General features: G+C 47.7%; 5 protein-coding genes across 5 annotated transcripts; 1 reads left to right on the top strand and 4 right to left on the bottom strand.

The window, feature by feature from the left end:
• Positions 1–120: 120 nt before the first annotated feature.
• Positions 121–528, top strand: ASPGLDRAFT_39082 (uncharacterized protein; the record flags this gene model as incomplete). The annotated part of the gene is made up of 2 exons (XM_022545023.1): positions 121–132; positions 205–528. The coding sequence occupies 2 exons, from the start codon at positions 121–123 to the stop codon at positions 526–528; spliced, it is 336 nt and encodes a 111-aa protein (XP_022397086.1).
• A 2,653-nt stretch (positions 529–3,181) lies between these two features.
• Positions 3,182–4,457, bottom strand: ASPGLDRAFT_134932 (bestrophin family protein; the record flags this gene model as incomplete). Its single annotated transcript, XM_022541332.1, has 4 exons — positions 3,182–3,503; positions 3,564–4,129; positions 4,175–4,316; positions 4,375–4,457. 4 exons carry the CDS (start codon positions 4,455–4,457, stop codon positions 3,182–3,184), a joined length of 1,113 nt encoding a protein of 370 aa, XP_022397085.1.
• A 2,512-nt stretch (positions 4,458–6,969) lies between these two features.
• On the bottom strand, positions 6,970–7,852 carry ASPGLDRAFT_51595 (uncharacterized protein). Its single transcript, XM_022547568.1, has 2 exons — positions 7,628–7,852; positions 6,970–7,534 (listed from the first exon to the last, which is right to left on the bottom strand). Exons 1-2 carry the CDS (start codon positions 7,768–7,770, stop codon positions 7,375–7,377), a joined length of 303 nt encoding a protein of 100 aa, XP_022397084.1. The 5' UTR covers positions 7,771–7,852; the 3' UTR covers positions 6,970–7,374.
• Positions 7,853–8,032: 180 nt separating this feature from the next.
• On the bottom strand, positions 8,033–9,617 carry ASPGLDRAFT_157304 (phosphatidylserine decarboxylase family protein). The gene is made up of 2 exons (XM_022542390.1): positions 9,500–9,617; positions 8,033–9,449 (listed from the first exon to the last, which is right to left on the bottom strand). The coding sequence occupies exons 1-2, from the start codon at positions 9,577–9,579 to the stop codon at positions 8,171–8,173; spliced, it is 1,359 nt and encodes a 452-aa protein (XP_022397083.1). The 5' UTR covers positions 9,580–9,617; the 3' UTR covers positions 8,033–8,170.
• Positions 9,618–12,252: 2,635 nt separating this feature from the next.
• Positions 12,253–14,297, bottom strand: ASPGLDRAFT_69471 (FHA domain protein; the record flags this gene model as incomplete). Its single annotated transcript, XM_022549379.1, has 3 exons — positions 12,253–12,918; positions 12,972–13,068; positions 13,135–14,297. 3 exons carry the CDS (start codon positions 14,295–14,297, stop codon positions 12,253–12,255), a joined length of 1,926 nt encoding a protein of 641 aa, XP_022397082.1.
• Positions 14,298–15,550: the final 1,253 nt, after the last annotated feature.

Here is a 15,550-nt window from a genome sequence, read left to right as displayed (position 1 = left end):
GTAGCTACTAGCTCAACCGTGTATGGAAGGGTTATGGAGAGTCCCTCAGCAATAGACGTCGCCGGTTTTTCAACACATATCCTTCCTGACACCCACCCAAAAAGATAACCAGTTCCCACGATGGCGTCAATTGTAAGCGATACTGTCTCCATTCACATGAACTCACTATGAACTGTTACTAACCGACATCAACTAACTACCAAGAACCTCATCCCCGAGGGCTGGACAACCGATCCGCGTGAAATGTCTTACGACGCCTTTTGGAGATCCCACGATAGCCCTGGTCAACAAATCGCGAGAGAGCACGGCCTGAAAGATACTCAACCTATAATGTGCACCAAGAGAGAAACCAGAATCCCTACTTTCGTGTTTCAAGCGGAAAAACGCTTTTATATCTGGGACTGTATCGGTGGGTATATCTGCGGGATACTTAAGCCGGAGGATCTGAGTGAGATTCTTGTGGTTATGGGGGGAGGGGGGATTGATGCTTTGAAGACGAGGGATTTGGAGCCGGTGGTGGCTGAGTGAGAGGCTTCTTGCAGATTATAGAGAAATATAGTGCATTACTGAGTGTTAAATTGTGTAAATATCCAAGAGTTGATATGAAAAATGAGGTTAGATGACCATGGAGTGACGAAGTTAGGCAGACATACGTCTTCCAACTTCTATCTTTTGCAGTTTTGATCCTTCTCACCTTCTCGCATAGAGTACCTTGACCTGATTCAACCATCAAGATGCGTGTGACTGATAAGGAGCTTTACAACGCTTATCCCCAAGATGTAGTCATCCACTACATCTACAAACCTACTGTTGACCATCCCTACATGTACGTTTGCTTTCGAAACTCCTAGTGCTGACTGCTGATATATTGAAATAGTTTCTGGTTGATAACCTTCATCTTCTTCGCTTTTCACCTCTACAAAAAATTTACCTCCTCCGACCCTATTATTAGCATGCTCTACCAGTTTGCCTTCGTATCTTTGAACGTGTATGTAAGGCAGAAAGAGAGATATCTTGCGAAGAGAATTAAACGCAAGGGAGATTGGATTGAATAGGATATGGTGTCAACGGGTAGCTATTGCTTTTGTATTTCCGCAATTGTCATGCTTGATGTATTCCATGTCTTATGTTAGTGGATGAGCTGGCGTGACATAATTATCATTAATTCAATATCCATCTTTTTACCATTCATCTCATACCTTCAAGCTCTGTCCTTCTGATCAATGAACAACTCTATGTGATCTATCCTCGGGATGTGATACTCCTACTTTTGGACGTCATCCCGTCGCGTATGCTCATTTTCAAAATGCTTGATACTGAATACTACTAATTCGTTTAAATAGATATGTTCTTGTCACCGTCCTCTACTTTATTTTGAATGTCTACAGCTGATACACCACCCGTACCTTCTTCGACTATACTATATGCGATCAAATTTCTTTCGAATTTGTCGTAGTCTTAATCACGCTCGTTTCCTGGTGGCCGGAGTTCAGGCGCGAGCTTCGCAGGACATAGGACTTGGTGAAAATGGCTCAAGATAATGTGTGACTCTTCCGGTGGTACGGCTTGCTTTTCTGCTATTATTAAAAATTGAAAATGGATGTCTAATGACGACACGACTATCTGATCATAGATTGATTCCCATCCACATACCTCCTAGGATTCGACCTGAACAAACTCCAAAATGACTAACCCTATAACTGACGACAAACTTTGCGATGCATACCCCAGGATGTGATAATCCAGTACATTTTGAACCCTGCTTGGGGAGGTGCGCTCAATAGATGTTTGTACGTTGTCATCTTCAATCAATACGGTTCTGGCTGCTAATTTACTGGGATAGGAGTACATTGCTGTTCATCTTTGGATTTCCCTAAATTACACTATTGTTGACTTTTGGCTCTTATGCCTCGATATTGTTGTCGTGGTTTGTTATGTTGTCATGTAAGTATGGGTAGGGTACAAGCGGTGCTTGCTTCGCCGCGCGAGGGAACGTGAAGAAGAAGAAGGGTCGGAGAAAGCAGTGTGAGCGGGATACGATGGATTTCAGATGAGATACGGTGCTTGCTGGTCAATAACTTTAACCAAGAAAAGGGATTATGTGGGCGCTATGTAGTGGTTGATTACCATCTTTCCCTCGGAGTGGCTTTAAAAGCGAATACAAAGTCCCTAACCCATCTTCCATGCTATTTTTAATTTCTCTCAACTTAGATTGACCGTCATTCGATCACGATGAAAGTAAGAATATCCTTTCAGATTCTTATGTAGAGAGAAGTCGTGGGTGGGATTATTTATACTCGTTGAAAATAACGTAGATTTCAGTAGATGGGACGTATATTGATATTAATTCCGTGTGCTCTTTGACAGACTGAGAACTCCTCTATCTCATTCTGAGCATAAACTTCTCGAACCAACACCCCTATAATCGACCACACTTGACTCCAAACCTCACAGCTCTGCTAATCTTATGTGCCATCCTCACACCGCTTCCACCGAGCCCTCTTGATGTGCAGACCTCCGGCGAAGCACCCACTGCTTGTAGATCACATACCACATCAGAACAACAGGAGCAAGTAAGAGAAATATGATACCAAAATTTAGGGAATGCTTGCAGATAGGCACGGTGGAGGAGGCATTGCAGTTCCAGGAGTAAGAGACGATGGGGAGGAAGTATATGAATGCGGTTCTATTTCAAGAAAAGAAGAAAAAAATTAAAAAAAATTAAAAAAAAATTAAAAATTTAGCAGTTAGCTAGCACTGTGCTTAGCATACCGAAAGAAACGTACAAGTGAGGGTGTTTTCCGATAGTAGGCTTGATGATGTACTGGAGTACAATGTCCTCGGGGAGAACATCAGCGGGAGTGTTAGGACTCCTCGTAATGGAGGATTGATCCTTCTCAGTTGCAGAGGCTGTCATCCTCGGGGGTTGTTTGGAGGTAGAGGTTCGCTATGATGGACAGTGTGATAACTAGTTATTTATTGCATAACATATTCAAGTTGTCTGAAGCAATCAAGTATCCTCAACTTCAATTCCATCAGAGGATGTTAACGAGATTCGACCGTCAAAATGACCGAGAAGGATATGTCCAGGCTAGTTCTAAATGAATGTAAATCCACGCTCCTTGATCCTCGGGGATGCACATAAGCCCCCCGTCAACAAACAATCAACCAAAGTATCGCCTCAAGCCCTCTTCAAGAACAACTCTGATGGCACAAAACCTTCTTCGCTCGCACTACCAAGACCCTCAACCGAACCAACAAGCCTCCGCCACTCATCCAAGACAACATCAAGCTCCGTCTTCGCATCCCCGACAATAGCATCCATCTTGATATCATTCCGATCGTACCCGAAGGGATCCTCGAGTTGCAAACCGATACCCTCGATGCCGTAGAGTGTGAAGATGACCAGGCTGACAATGGGGATGGCCCACCAGTCCATGTCGTCGACCATGGCGAAGGGGAGGACGCAGCCGAAGAGTGCCAGGACTTGTTTCGTGTGGATCCTAGAATTCATTCAGTTGACCTAGTTGTAATAAAATGGGATGGAAAGAAACCGGTTTTACAGATATGCAATTGGGATAGGCGTCAACCTGATTGTCTCCATCTTTCCATACGCATCCAGTAGAGTGTTCAATTGTGCCTGCATCTGACTCGCTCCTGGCGCATGGAACCATCCCCTATCCACTCCACGTTTGATAAACCCATCCACGAAAAAAGTCAATTGGTATGGAAGCCCGAGGCCTTCATCTTCGTGTCCCTGAAGTCCCTCTGGTAACAAACCCGCATAAACCGGATTATAAACCGTCGTGCCGCTCTTGTCGACGTCGTCACCCAAAGACGGCGTCGCCCATGCAGCACCCCATTCAGCACGGAGATGGTTCTTGACTGCGTATGGAATGGCCATGAGGATGCGAATGGTACGTTCGATGTCTTGTTTCTCGGCCACGGTGAGTGGGTTTCCGAGCTGCGCGTTGCTGCCGCTGTAGCTGTTCGTGGTAATGATCCGGACTAGATTGCGAATGCAGGTGTTGAGGCTGTTCATGCTGTTCCGGCCATCCCAGAAGCGGTTGTATGAGGTTTGGTTGCGGAAGACGAGCATGAGACCAACAACGATGGAAAGTGACGGGATCTTTATTTGTTAGTCCCATCCGACCAAACAAAAAAAGGAACATACAATGCTACTCGGCAACCCCACTGTATCAAAAACAAATTGATCTAACCAGACGACGAACGCTGTGAATATCGCATGCAAACACACGGGGAGGAGAATGGCGCCATGTATGGCACCTTTAATGAAGCGGAAGACCAAAGGCCATCTATATTATCCATGATACTATCAGAATCTGGACGCAATTTGGACGGTCACGAAATCACCTTCGGGGCTTTCTCCGCGAAGAGAGACGATGTGGGTGCGTTCCATATATAAAAGCAGACTGTTCGCCGAGAGTCGACCGCATTGTAAGTTAACGCACTAAAGACACTCGGTAAAAATAACTAGGGAGAATGCTGAATGCAGAGGAAAAAGAGGACGAGCGCTTAGAATGCTTGTTTGGCGTAGAGAGGAGCGGTCAAAACAAAGATTGACATCGAACCCCGCTATCAGAGCTAAAACGAGAATAGCCACATCCGTATACAACTAGGCTTTGTGCTTGTCGAATCAGATGCTTTCCTGGTGAGTTCGAACGTACATCAAAAATGATGTAGGCAAGCATACAAAGATAAGCAGCTGCAAGCCATATAAGACTCCTTATCTATTACCTTCTAAAGAGGCATGGTCGCATTGATAGGACGAAATCCCCATGAAAACATGGAAAAAGACCATTCCTCGGTTTCGCTCGATAACTCCCCGGTTGTCATGACCATGATATGTCCATAATCGCACCGTTAAGCGCAGGCGGGTATAAAAAGGTCTTCTGTTACCTATCTTCAAGATACAACCAAGTCTGTATTCTGCGAAACTTGCATGAACTCATGCAGCACCTCACAGGCGACATAGCCAATGTTATCCAGACTGGTTTGTAGTCAACACGGAGGCTAGATTGTCTCTTCCGGGCGTAAATATATCCGACGTCAGCCAAAAACTCTGTGGTCCAGGTATCTCCACCTTTTTATCGGTATGAATATTGCTTTGGTCGAGATCTGAATGTGAAGACCGGGGCGTGATGACCTTGGGACGAAAACGAATTGGCTAACGATTCTCGGGCTTGGAAGCGAGAGTTTTGTGTATCACGGTTAACTTGGGGGTGAGATAACTTGTGAAATGGGGATAAGGAGTCGTATGGGATGCTCACATGAAGACTTTGCAAGTCTAAGATAGCAAACATCTTCATGCGTGTTGCTAGTCTTCCCTAGCCTTTCCCCAACCTGGTATACCATAAAACTGCATCTCTGTCCTTGATTGTTGACATGTAAGAGCTGGCGCTGTGGAGGAAGTTTTGGGGTGGTCTGTAATTGCAGCTTGGATGAGGGGAGGCGGTTTGGTAGCGAAAGGTTCATGGAAGCTGGTCATGTGATAGTTGTACATTAAGAATGAATATGTTTTACCTCTTCCACTTGTCAATTCCACTTCATTCACTCTCAAGTGTCAACTGTCTTCATTCAAGTTAGCTTGCTCACTTTCAATATGGCATAATCCCCCAGATGACCCAGCTATCGCGTGATATTTACAGATCCTTTGCCAGTAAGGTTTTCTGAGTACCCTAACATGTCAAGAAGGAAGCTAACTTCTGTCTCCTACTTAAACAGTCTACTCCTGGGCCTCAACCCAATCCAAATCCAGATGCAGCGAGAGAACGCAACAAGAGTCATGGAGAGGGAGAGCTTGTCAGTCCAGGTGCTCCTAGTATATGGATTGTGTCGAACTGAGGAATACTGCGGTTAATATGGCGAAGGATGGATATGTGCCACGGTACGGCGAGAGATGTTATGAGATTATTCTGGCTTGTCAATGGAATTAAGGGTAAAAATATCATATTATCTCCTTTTCAACACGGATTCTTAAAACACCCATACTTAAAATATTACAAAGTAATTCCTTTCGAATCCAGACACCGAACATCTTGCTCGTAGTAGTGAAGCTTTTTGGCGACCAACGCAATAGAAACGAAGAGGATGCAAAGGCGCGGGTAATTGCGCTCTAGTCAATGCTGTTCAATCCACTTTCTTCATCCCCGATAGTAGCTGGCATCTCGTCCTTCTACTGATAATTAAGTGTCAGAACGAGAGTCCGTGGCTAGAATGGCTCACCCTGTACCAAAGTAACCATCCCATACACGTGGCAAAAATTCCCGGCGCGGAATAGGAGATTATAGACATAACTCTTTTACCAACTGGAGAATCAAACTCTTCGACGGAGTACTTGGCGATGTTGATTACGTTTATGAGCATGATTATGACAGGGGGCCTGGTGAGGACTGAGGCAATCGTCAGGAGGACACGGCCAATGGGGTTCTTGACAACAATCCGGTTACGGCGAGTGACATGACGGTCAGTTTGCTAGTCTATGGTGTCTTGGTGGCGCAAAGGTCGCAAAGCCAATGTTATTCATCGTGGTTTGGTTTATGGGATCTGATAGGTTGAGGTGAAAGTGAAGCTGGGATGGTTACGGAGTTGAGCCAAAAGGTAACTGACTGCATCACGTGGCCTTGACTCCTCCCTCCTCCCAGTCTATTTCATAGTCTGTTGCTTGCTCTCAGCGGACCCTTGACCAGTAAGCACTCTGAAAATCTACCACGATAGATTGAAAGATACTAACTACTGCCATCCAAATCAACAGCTTACGGTTATGTCAAAGATTTGTCTCTCTCTCTTGACGTCTCAGTATACCTTCGTCTTCTTCCTCTTGCCTTCATTTCGCATGCAACGAATACTCGCTTGACATTTACGCAAAACGTTCCACCACCTCACCTTCCGTCGCATGATTGTCGCCAATCCAACCATAGTAGAAGCAAAGATACAACAAGGGACATGGGAATATTGTGTCAAACGATGTGCTTTTCGTACTTCGGACTCGATGAGATTGCGAGAATCGTGTCGTACTGGGGTCCAGTATGGTTGAGATGGGGCGGATGTCAAGGGAAGCTAGAGAAGGATACCAAAGGGGGGAGCACCACAGCATGGCGAGAAGTAGAGGCTATACGGCTCCAAGAGGCTCCCAAATTGATATGTTAAAATTGCCAATGAAAGGAAGCAACAAAAGATAAATCACTGCACGTCTGTGTTACTTTAATGAATATGAATGTCCAGATTAATGAATTAATAGAAAAACGAGCCCTTTCATTTGAATCCCAGATCCCAGGCTGCAAACGCCATGTCAGACATTGTCCACTCCCTCGTAACCTGCCTCGACGGACTGAAGGAGAACAAGAAAGGTGATTATCCATTACATGGCTGGAACTGAACCTGGCCTACATGCAGATGCGCGTTGAAGTAAGTACCACTTATAGGATAGATACAGGACCAGAACGAGTGGTAAAGATAGAATAAACACGAAGGTGTAGCGAATTGTACGGCCGCAGGAGCCGCCGTCGCACTTCTAAAAGTATGAGATGATGGTGAGAAGGTAGATCAACGTAGACTTATTTCAATGTACCAGCATCCAGCACAACAATCACAGGAAAGAACATACATAATAGGATGGTCTCCAATAGTAGGTTTGATGATGTACCGGAGTAATAAGAGTATCATATCCCGGGGGGGTTTATCAGCAAGTGTAGTTTCTGCTGCGGTAGTAGTGCAGAATGGGTCATTCTCAGTCGTAGAGGCCTTCATTTTCGGCTGGTCGGGTCATATTTTCGAGAGACAATGGCAGGATGAGAACAACAAGTACAGACCAAGGATAAGGTAGTAGTGGTAGAAAGAAGTTCGAAAGATAACAATAGCCCTGACCCATAGTTACCGCCTCCGGCGGAATTATAGCTTAGTCATTCACGTGCTAATGCACTTGTATAGTTATTTCGATGGTAATTTCCAGCGCTCGCCCTAGGAGTCTCAATAATACTATCCTCCTCTAATGCTTCATACCGCACTCCATGGCTGATTGTATTGCTACTTATTTAGATTCAGCATCAGTATATGGCCTGGGCCTCCGGCAAGGCTTGACGACACTCATACGTCTAACATTGCATGGATATCTATCTGGCATATATACTCATAAACAACAGAAACCAAACTATTGAACAACAGCCAATTCCCCTCTCACAGGAACATTCCACTCCCCACCCTTCTCCGGGAAGCCCGTAACATTAACCCCATTCTCAAAGAGCAGGCAATGTGTCGAGCCACCGTAGTGGAACATCCCCAGCTGCTCTCCCTTTTTCACATGCTGCCCTTCCTTAACAGTGATATCGCACGTCGAGACCTCCGCCATTCCGACACCAACGAACGCAACCGTTCCGATTGTGGGGTTATCAGCTTCGATGAAGATGACGGCGCGGGTGGCCATGGACGTAAGGTAGGTCTCTGCGGTGACGATACCCACGTCGTCGATGTAGGTGTGGTTGTCGCGCGGGTTCATTGTGCCTGTGAACAAGGGCTCGGAGTAGTATGTGCCGTTGATGATGTAGGACCTGACGATCTTCCCGGAGATAGGCGCGTGCCAGCGGTGGTAGCTCAGAGCGCTCAGGAAAGCTTGGTAGATTGTCCCCCCAACGAAACGGTCAGCCATGGAGTCGCGGCCCAGCATGTCGATGACGGAATAGGGTTGTTCTTTGACCCAGAAGGCGTCATGGCCTTTCACGTTGTGCTGGACGTTGTAGGGCTTGGACTCGCAGGCGTTGATGATGACGCTGTCATTGTCTGGCGCGGAGACGGGACGGATGCCGTCGTGGAAGAGGCGGGTGAAGAAGTTGTCCCAGGAGGTGTAGCCGTGGGTCTTGTCGGAGGGGTCGGAGATGAACATCTCATCGAAGGTGTAGTTTGTTTTCCCGATATTGGCGACTCTCGTGAGGTCTTGGAGGGCTGTGGGACCGAACCATTCGAGTTGTTCGGTTCCCAGGACGTAGGCGGAGTCGGAGGACTGCAGGAACGCACCCCAATCGTTGAGGATCTTCTGGATCATCTCGTTGACTTCGGGGTCAATGAATGCTGCGAATCCACTAGGTGTACCCATTGGCCAGTCGAGGACGGCGTTGATGGGGAGTCCGACGAAACTCATGCGGTTCTTTCGCTCGCTGTAGGATGGTGCGGTGCGGATGAGGTGGTTCAGCACGCGCAGCATGTGCTTGTAGTTGCGGAGCTGGGGAGCACCATTATCTTGCTTGGTGTAGTGGAAAGGGACTTCGTTGAACATGGATTGGAAGAGCATGGCGAGGCGGGGGGTGGTGTCGATGCGGTCTTCGAATTCTTTGATGACGGGGTGGAGTTCTTCGGGGGATTCGTCGACTCGTCGGGCTATGTTGGATAGCCATGCTCGGTGGTTTTTGTGATCTGTTGCTGACCATCGTCCGGGTCTGTTGGGATTAGTATTCTGTTTCTTGTATTAGTCTGGTTTGGAGCGTACCGGTTGTATGTATCTTGGAAGGCATGACCGAGCACGGCCAATTGTAAGAATAATGTGACTAAGAAAGCGTAAAGACGCATAATGACAGACAAAGAAACCGTAGTGAATGCGATTCTCAGTAACTTAACAAGCTAACTATACCAACAAAGAAAGCGACATCATCTCAAGTATTTATAACTAACCCCGGGCAGATCCATCGGCTACGTACCCCCCCCCCCCCCTCCTAGAATTTGGCGCAAGCAAAATAGAGCAAAAGAGCAGTAAGAGCAAAAAGCAATTCGCATCATAGTGGGTAAGCGATCAACGTGTACCCAGCCGATCAGCCGGACAAGCTTTTTAGACCGAGTTTGTCGCAGGACAAGCTTTGATGTACGCCGAGCTATGGGACCCGCGACGCTGATTGTCCGGCTAGCGGTTGATCCAGGAGAACCCTTTCTAATAATGCGTGCCCTATTTGTCGATGATCTGCTCCAGGGCGAGTCTTCCGTGTCAATATGTACTTTGTACTAGTAGTCGAGGCCATTGCAGACCCCTTTTTATTACATATTTCCGGAAGGATTGAGGCATTTCATTCGATGCGGTATACAAGTACAGAGTAGCGCAACGCGTACACTCCCGGCGAGTCTAGCCGTATTCGCTTGATTCTGATATTAGTACAAACACATGCCAGACGTGGGAAAAGATGAATGGTCCATCCATGTCCGTGGAAAAGCTTAACTTTGGGAATTCTCCATTATAGGTTCTCGCCACTTTTGGAGCCATTGATGCTTGTCTTCCAGAAAGCCACATGTACCAATTCTGGAGACACAATGACCTATTAACACGACCTGTAAAAGGACCTGACGTTTTTGGTAAATATTCCGTCCGGTCTTAGCCGCGACAGAGTTCTTGAGAGTAAGTAGTACCCAAAGAGTGCTCTACAGAGTACGCAGCTCAGGCATCCCTGTCTATCACGGCAGTGCACAGGTAATAGTTCCATGTACAGGCGTTTGGACCTTGCACGCCATCAAAAGAAAGCACGCATCCGCTACTGAGCTAGCCCCGGAAAGGGAGTGGTGATCTTCTCTTGGTTCTCCAAGTACATTTGCACATCCGCACATCTGTCCATCTATCTCCTCACGGACCAACAGGATGAAAACCACGGCACGTCCATGTATGGCAATGCGGAGTGTACTTGTCCTTCAGCGCAGCTATGCGACCGATGTCAACCCCTCCCCCGGAGACAAGAAGAGGAACATGTCATTAACATGGTTAAGCGGGATCCAGTTCCAAGGAACGACGAGGAGGCCAACGACGTCAGCTTCCATTTTTCCGACTTGACTTCGTTTTAGAGTCAATTGTCAAAGAATACATCCAAACCAGCGAGGGAGACTAGAGACATTGACTTGCATGCGTCTTTTGAGTTTGGTTGAAACGAAATGAGTTGAACCGAAGAGTTGCCGTGTACGGCGATGGAAGGTAAACTTCGGGTCTCCCCGTCACAACTCAGCTAGCCATTGAACATAGTAGATAAGCGCGAGCACGAGCTCAGCTCCTTGTGTTCGTACGGGAATGACGGAGTAGCAAAGGCCCATGGCCATCTAGGTGTCCAACAAATGCCGAATGAAAAGCCGTTGCTTGACGCTCAACCAGAGTACACACCCCGGACCGCAGGAAGAGCCATACTTAACTAACCAAACCCCATGCTACAAATATCGCCCCTGGTACCTCTCAGATCCTCTTGGCTGACTCCAATAAGAAACGACAGAAGACGTGGCCTCTTGGCTCGTTGGAGATTCGATACAGTTCAAGTTACTGGTGCAGTTAATGGTTCAATTCCCTTGACCCGAGGCACATCTCGCATCTCCATTCCAGTTCCATCCAGTCCCGATGTTGTAACCAGAGAGCTTTGTTTGGTTGATTTCCTGAAACTGAAACCCAATAATGAAGATGACTTCATGCGTCGATCAATAATCATCGATCGAAAATCCCGTTCCATTGTCGTGCCTGAGTTTATGTAGCGGGGCTGTGCAAATATGGGAGTTTATTGCTGGACTGACTACTGACTGGGTACATATACATACAGTGTCCTTCCTACTCTGGTGTCAACGTACAGGAGTATGTCAAGAGTTACTCGCTACCCTTCTAATAACTAAGCTGAGTTGGGTCGGACAAATAGTTGGCGATTGGAGCTATCCAACACCCCATAGATTCTCGCTTGCAAATAGATATCAATATGTACAAATGCTATGTAGCGACCAGTCACAGTGAGAAGAGAAGAAGAGAAAAGAAAACAAATGGCCAATGATATGCTCCTTCGCTAAGAATACGACCAACGCCAAACCGGTTCTCAGCAACAACTGGATGCATGGGCTGAAAAGCAAAAAATACCCATCTCTAACAGAGCGAATAACACGAGCGCGTGGAGGGTTGCATCATGGAGACGGAGTGACGCAAATAGCGATTGAAACCGACGCTGTCAGTGGACTGGAACAGCCGGCGCAAATGGGTATATGTGATGAACGTGCTCGACAAGAGACAAATAAAAAAATGTGACGGACGCCCCACGCTGCTTCAAGTCGGTAATTGGGCAGCTTTAGTGGGATAGACGGCGTAGAAACCAAGGGGGAAAGAAAAAGGAAAAGCGAAAAAGGAGTCACAAAGCCCGAAAAAAATATCCGAATTTGGGATATCCAGAAACAATGCATCCAAACACCCAACATCGAACGTGGACAAAAAGATCTACTCCATCCACAGGAATTTTGTAACACGACTCAAGGTATTCCCGTCCAGCCATCGAAGGCCAAAGGTCCCGAGTCATTACGCGGGGTTAACGGATTGTCATCAGACAAATCCGCACGGCCAAGCGTCAGCTGTGCTGGTCGATTCGGGAGGGTTCCCCGAGACAGAGATGCAGACTGAGAACCAGGGATGTCGAGGCTGGCACTGTGAGGAACGCCTTCAGCGTTCGAGGTGGGAGCTGACGTCGGAGGATTGACGTTAGTAGCGCTTTGGACGGGTGTTTCGGCTTCATGTAAGTGCATGTTTTCAATGTTCACTGCCAGCCCCGCTTCGACAGGCAAGTTGTGCTCCGGAGACTTTGCGGAGCTGGTGTTTGCAGGCTGTGTGGGAGTTTTCTGGGCCGGATTGGAGGTCGCATTGGTCTCCGGTGCGGGTGACTGAGACTCCGATCGGGCCTGTTGCTCTGTGGCCGGTTGTCCCTCCGATGCACTGTTTTTCTGTTCTTCTTCTTCTCCTTCTTCTTCTTCGTCCTCCTCCACGAAGTCGTTTGTGTCGTCAACCTCAGCGCTCAGGTCCGTGTATGCGCGACAATTGGGACATTGGAAAATCGGATAGTCGGGAGTATGAATCAAGCGACTGACGCATTTGTAGTGCCATACGTGGGCGCAAGCGGCCATGAATAGACATTGATACGGCCGCTGTGCAAGGCGTTAATATCCGGTCCCCACTGAAAATGACAAGGAAAACGTACCAGAACAGAGCCCAGACAGATGGAGCACTCGCGACAGCCAGAATAATCCGCAGTGTTGCCTTTACCCAAGTTCTTGATCAAGCTCTCGGTGTTTTTACTGGAATTTACGTTAGCAAACAGAGGTAACGAAACTTGAAAGGGGGGGGGGGGAGAGAATCCGTACTTGAACTCGTTGGGCTGACGCTGCCAGGATCGGTTACACTCGATCCGAATGCGAACACAACGGAAGATCATTTCCTCTCCGCCGCGAAAATCGATGCCCAGTTGTATAATGTCCCCATCCTTAACGGTGTATAGCTTGGACGTCATGTTGGGTTGGCTCAGGCGCATGTGATTCAAAAATGTTCCCGACGAACTTCCTACGTCCTTGATGTGCCACTGGCCGTTCATGAAGATAAGCTCGCAGTGTTTGCGACTCACCACCTTCGACTTGAATCCGATAGGGGCGTCTGACGGTTCAGACGGATTGGCGATGGGGATCCCATCCCGTTCTGAGTATCGACCGACGCGAATCACACAGCTTTCCGACGGAAGAGTGCGAGAGATGGGAATAAAGGTCAAGGACGGTCGGGAGTTCTGCAGAGGATCTTGGTACGGGAAGAAACGGATGGTGGGCTTCTGCTTGGGCTGCGACGAGTTGGCAGATGGGTCTTCAGCCGCCGCTGGGTCAGACGACTCGACGGCTCCATCTACGTTGTCCGGTCCCGACGAAGGAGCATCATTAGTAGTAGTCGTAGTTGCAGCGTTATTGTTGCTAGTATTCTCGTTGTTACCCCGCGAGTCTCCAGTCTGCGTCAGACCTCTAAGACGCGCCATGGCCCCTTGTGGTTGCTGATTGGAACCGGACTCGTTTGTTGGGGTCTCTCTGGATGAAGAAGAGTTCTGCGAGCGTCGGTCGGAATCGATCCCACGATTCGAAGAAAAGACCGAGCTGTAGCGAGCAAGTGTAGACTGACGTTCAGATTCAGGACATGAGTGCGAAGCGTTTGTGGGAGAGGTGGTGGTTGCAGATTCTGAACCGGGCGCAGCGGCGGCGGCAGAAGTGTGCTGCTGGTGAGAGGACGACGAAAGCCAAGGAACCCGATTTGTCAAAGAGTTGCGATACGAGGAACGCTGGGAGGTGCCGCCGTTGCTACTATTGTTGTTGTTGGTGGTTGTGGTGGTGGTGTTGTTGTTATTGTTGTTGTTGTTGTTGTTGTTGTTGTTGTTGTTGTTGTTCGATGACGAGGAAGTGAAAGAGCGCAGCTGGCTTAGTCTTCGGAGGGGTCTCGAGCGAGAGTCGGATGGGAGGTTGGCGGCGGAGGCGGAGGCGGTTGAGGTCGACATATAGGATACACAGGCGCCAAAAGCCGTGGCGAGGGATACAATCGAGATAGATAGGGTAAATTAGATTATAGGATCATGTAGAGTTGACCCTAGAAAACAATAATAAGAATAGGCGATAGATAGTTCTGTAGATTAGATTATGTGAGCGAGAATTGTATTGGCAGTGTAGTAGTGAGAAGAGTTGGAGAAGAGAATAAAAGAAGAGAAACGATGGTAAAGAAAAAAAATCATCAGGTGATGAAAGAAAGGGTCTCGTGAAGTCCAGGGAGAGAGAAACTGACCACCACAGGGGAAGAATCGTACTATTATTATCCAATGCCCTCACTCTTTCCGGAAATGATGCGTATTTCAAATAGGAATGATATGCTGTTTCTTGCGTGTTGAGATCGCTCAAAGACAGCACGCGGGTGAAGGAGAAGGGGGGATGTAATTCTCCAGAGACAGCGCGGCACAGTGAGAAAGAGACGATGCGAGGGCGAACTGGGGGGAGATCTACCGGTGGGGCGAACAGGAGAGAGAGACAGGAGAGAGAGACAGGAGAGCCAAGATTGAGGGTGTATGTATTCAGTTTGGTTTCTAAATGATCAAGAGAAGTTGAAAAGGTTAAGAATGCGAAAGACAGCTGTGGATTGGTGTCGCATGATCTGGTTCGATCCGAATTTGGCTTCCCTTGGGTATGTAACTGGCTCTTACATTCCACACTGTGGGTGTTCGGACTCTTTCCAGGACTAGCATGGTTATAGTCTGTTCTACTCTATCCGAAATCTTCTAAACCTGTCCCGGGTCCTTTGCATGACTCTCTATCGCAATCCCACTCAAGAGTTCTCTCCAGATCGGCTGCAATAATGCGGAGAAGTGGACAGGTTCCCGTTGTGTGAACTCTGGTTGGCAAAAGAAAATGAAGGCTTCTTGCGGGGGACAGGGCTGAGAATGGCACCCCACGTCCACGATCTCATGTTTCCTGTACTCCGAGTAGACCTCGTTGACCGGAAGAGTCTCGAATCGTGCTCGGATCGAGGCCAGTGGCAAATATGGAACTTTCTGCTCCGGATGAGAACCCAAGAGACTCCTAGGTCTAATAGACAGAATTTCATATTCCGGGGTAAAACCAGGGGTAATAAGCGTCATCTTCATATATTGTGCATTAATTTCTGCAGAATCGCACACGGTTATTGGGACCGTGAGCTGCAGTCCGTCATGTCAAGGATTCGATGATGAGGTGCCCCAATGGTGCCCCAACTTTATTCGGCAAA

The sequence above is a fragment of the Aspergillus glaucus genome, assembly GCF_001890805.1.
Source record: "Aspergillus glaucus CBS 516.65 unplaced genomic scaffold ASPGLscaffold_24, whole genome shotgun sequence".
NCBI lineage: Eukaryota > Fungi > Ascomycota > Eurotiomycetes > Eurotiales > Aspergillaceae > Aspergillus > Aspergillus glaucus.
This window is presented reverse-complemented; position numbering and strand designations above follow the sequence as displayed.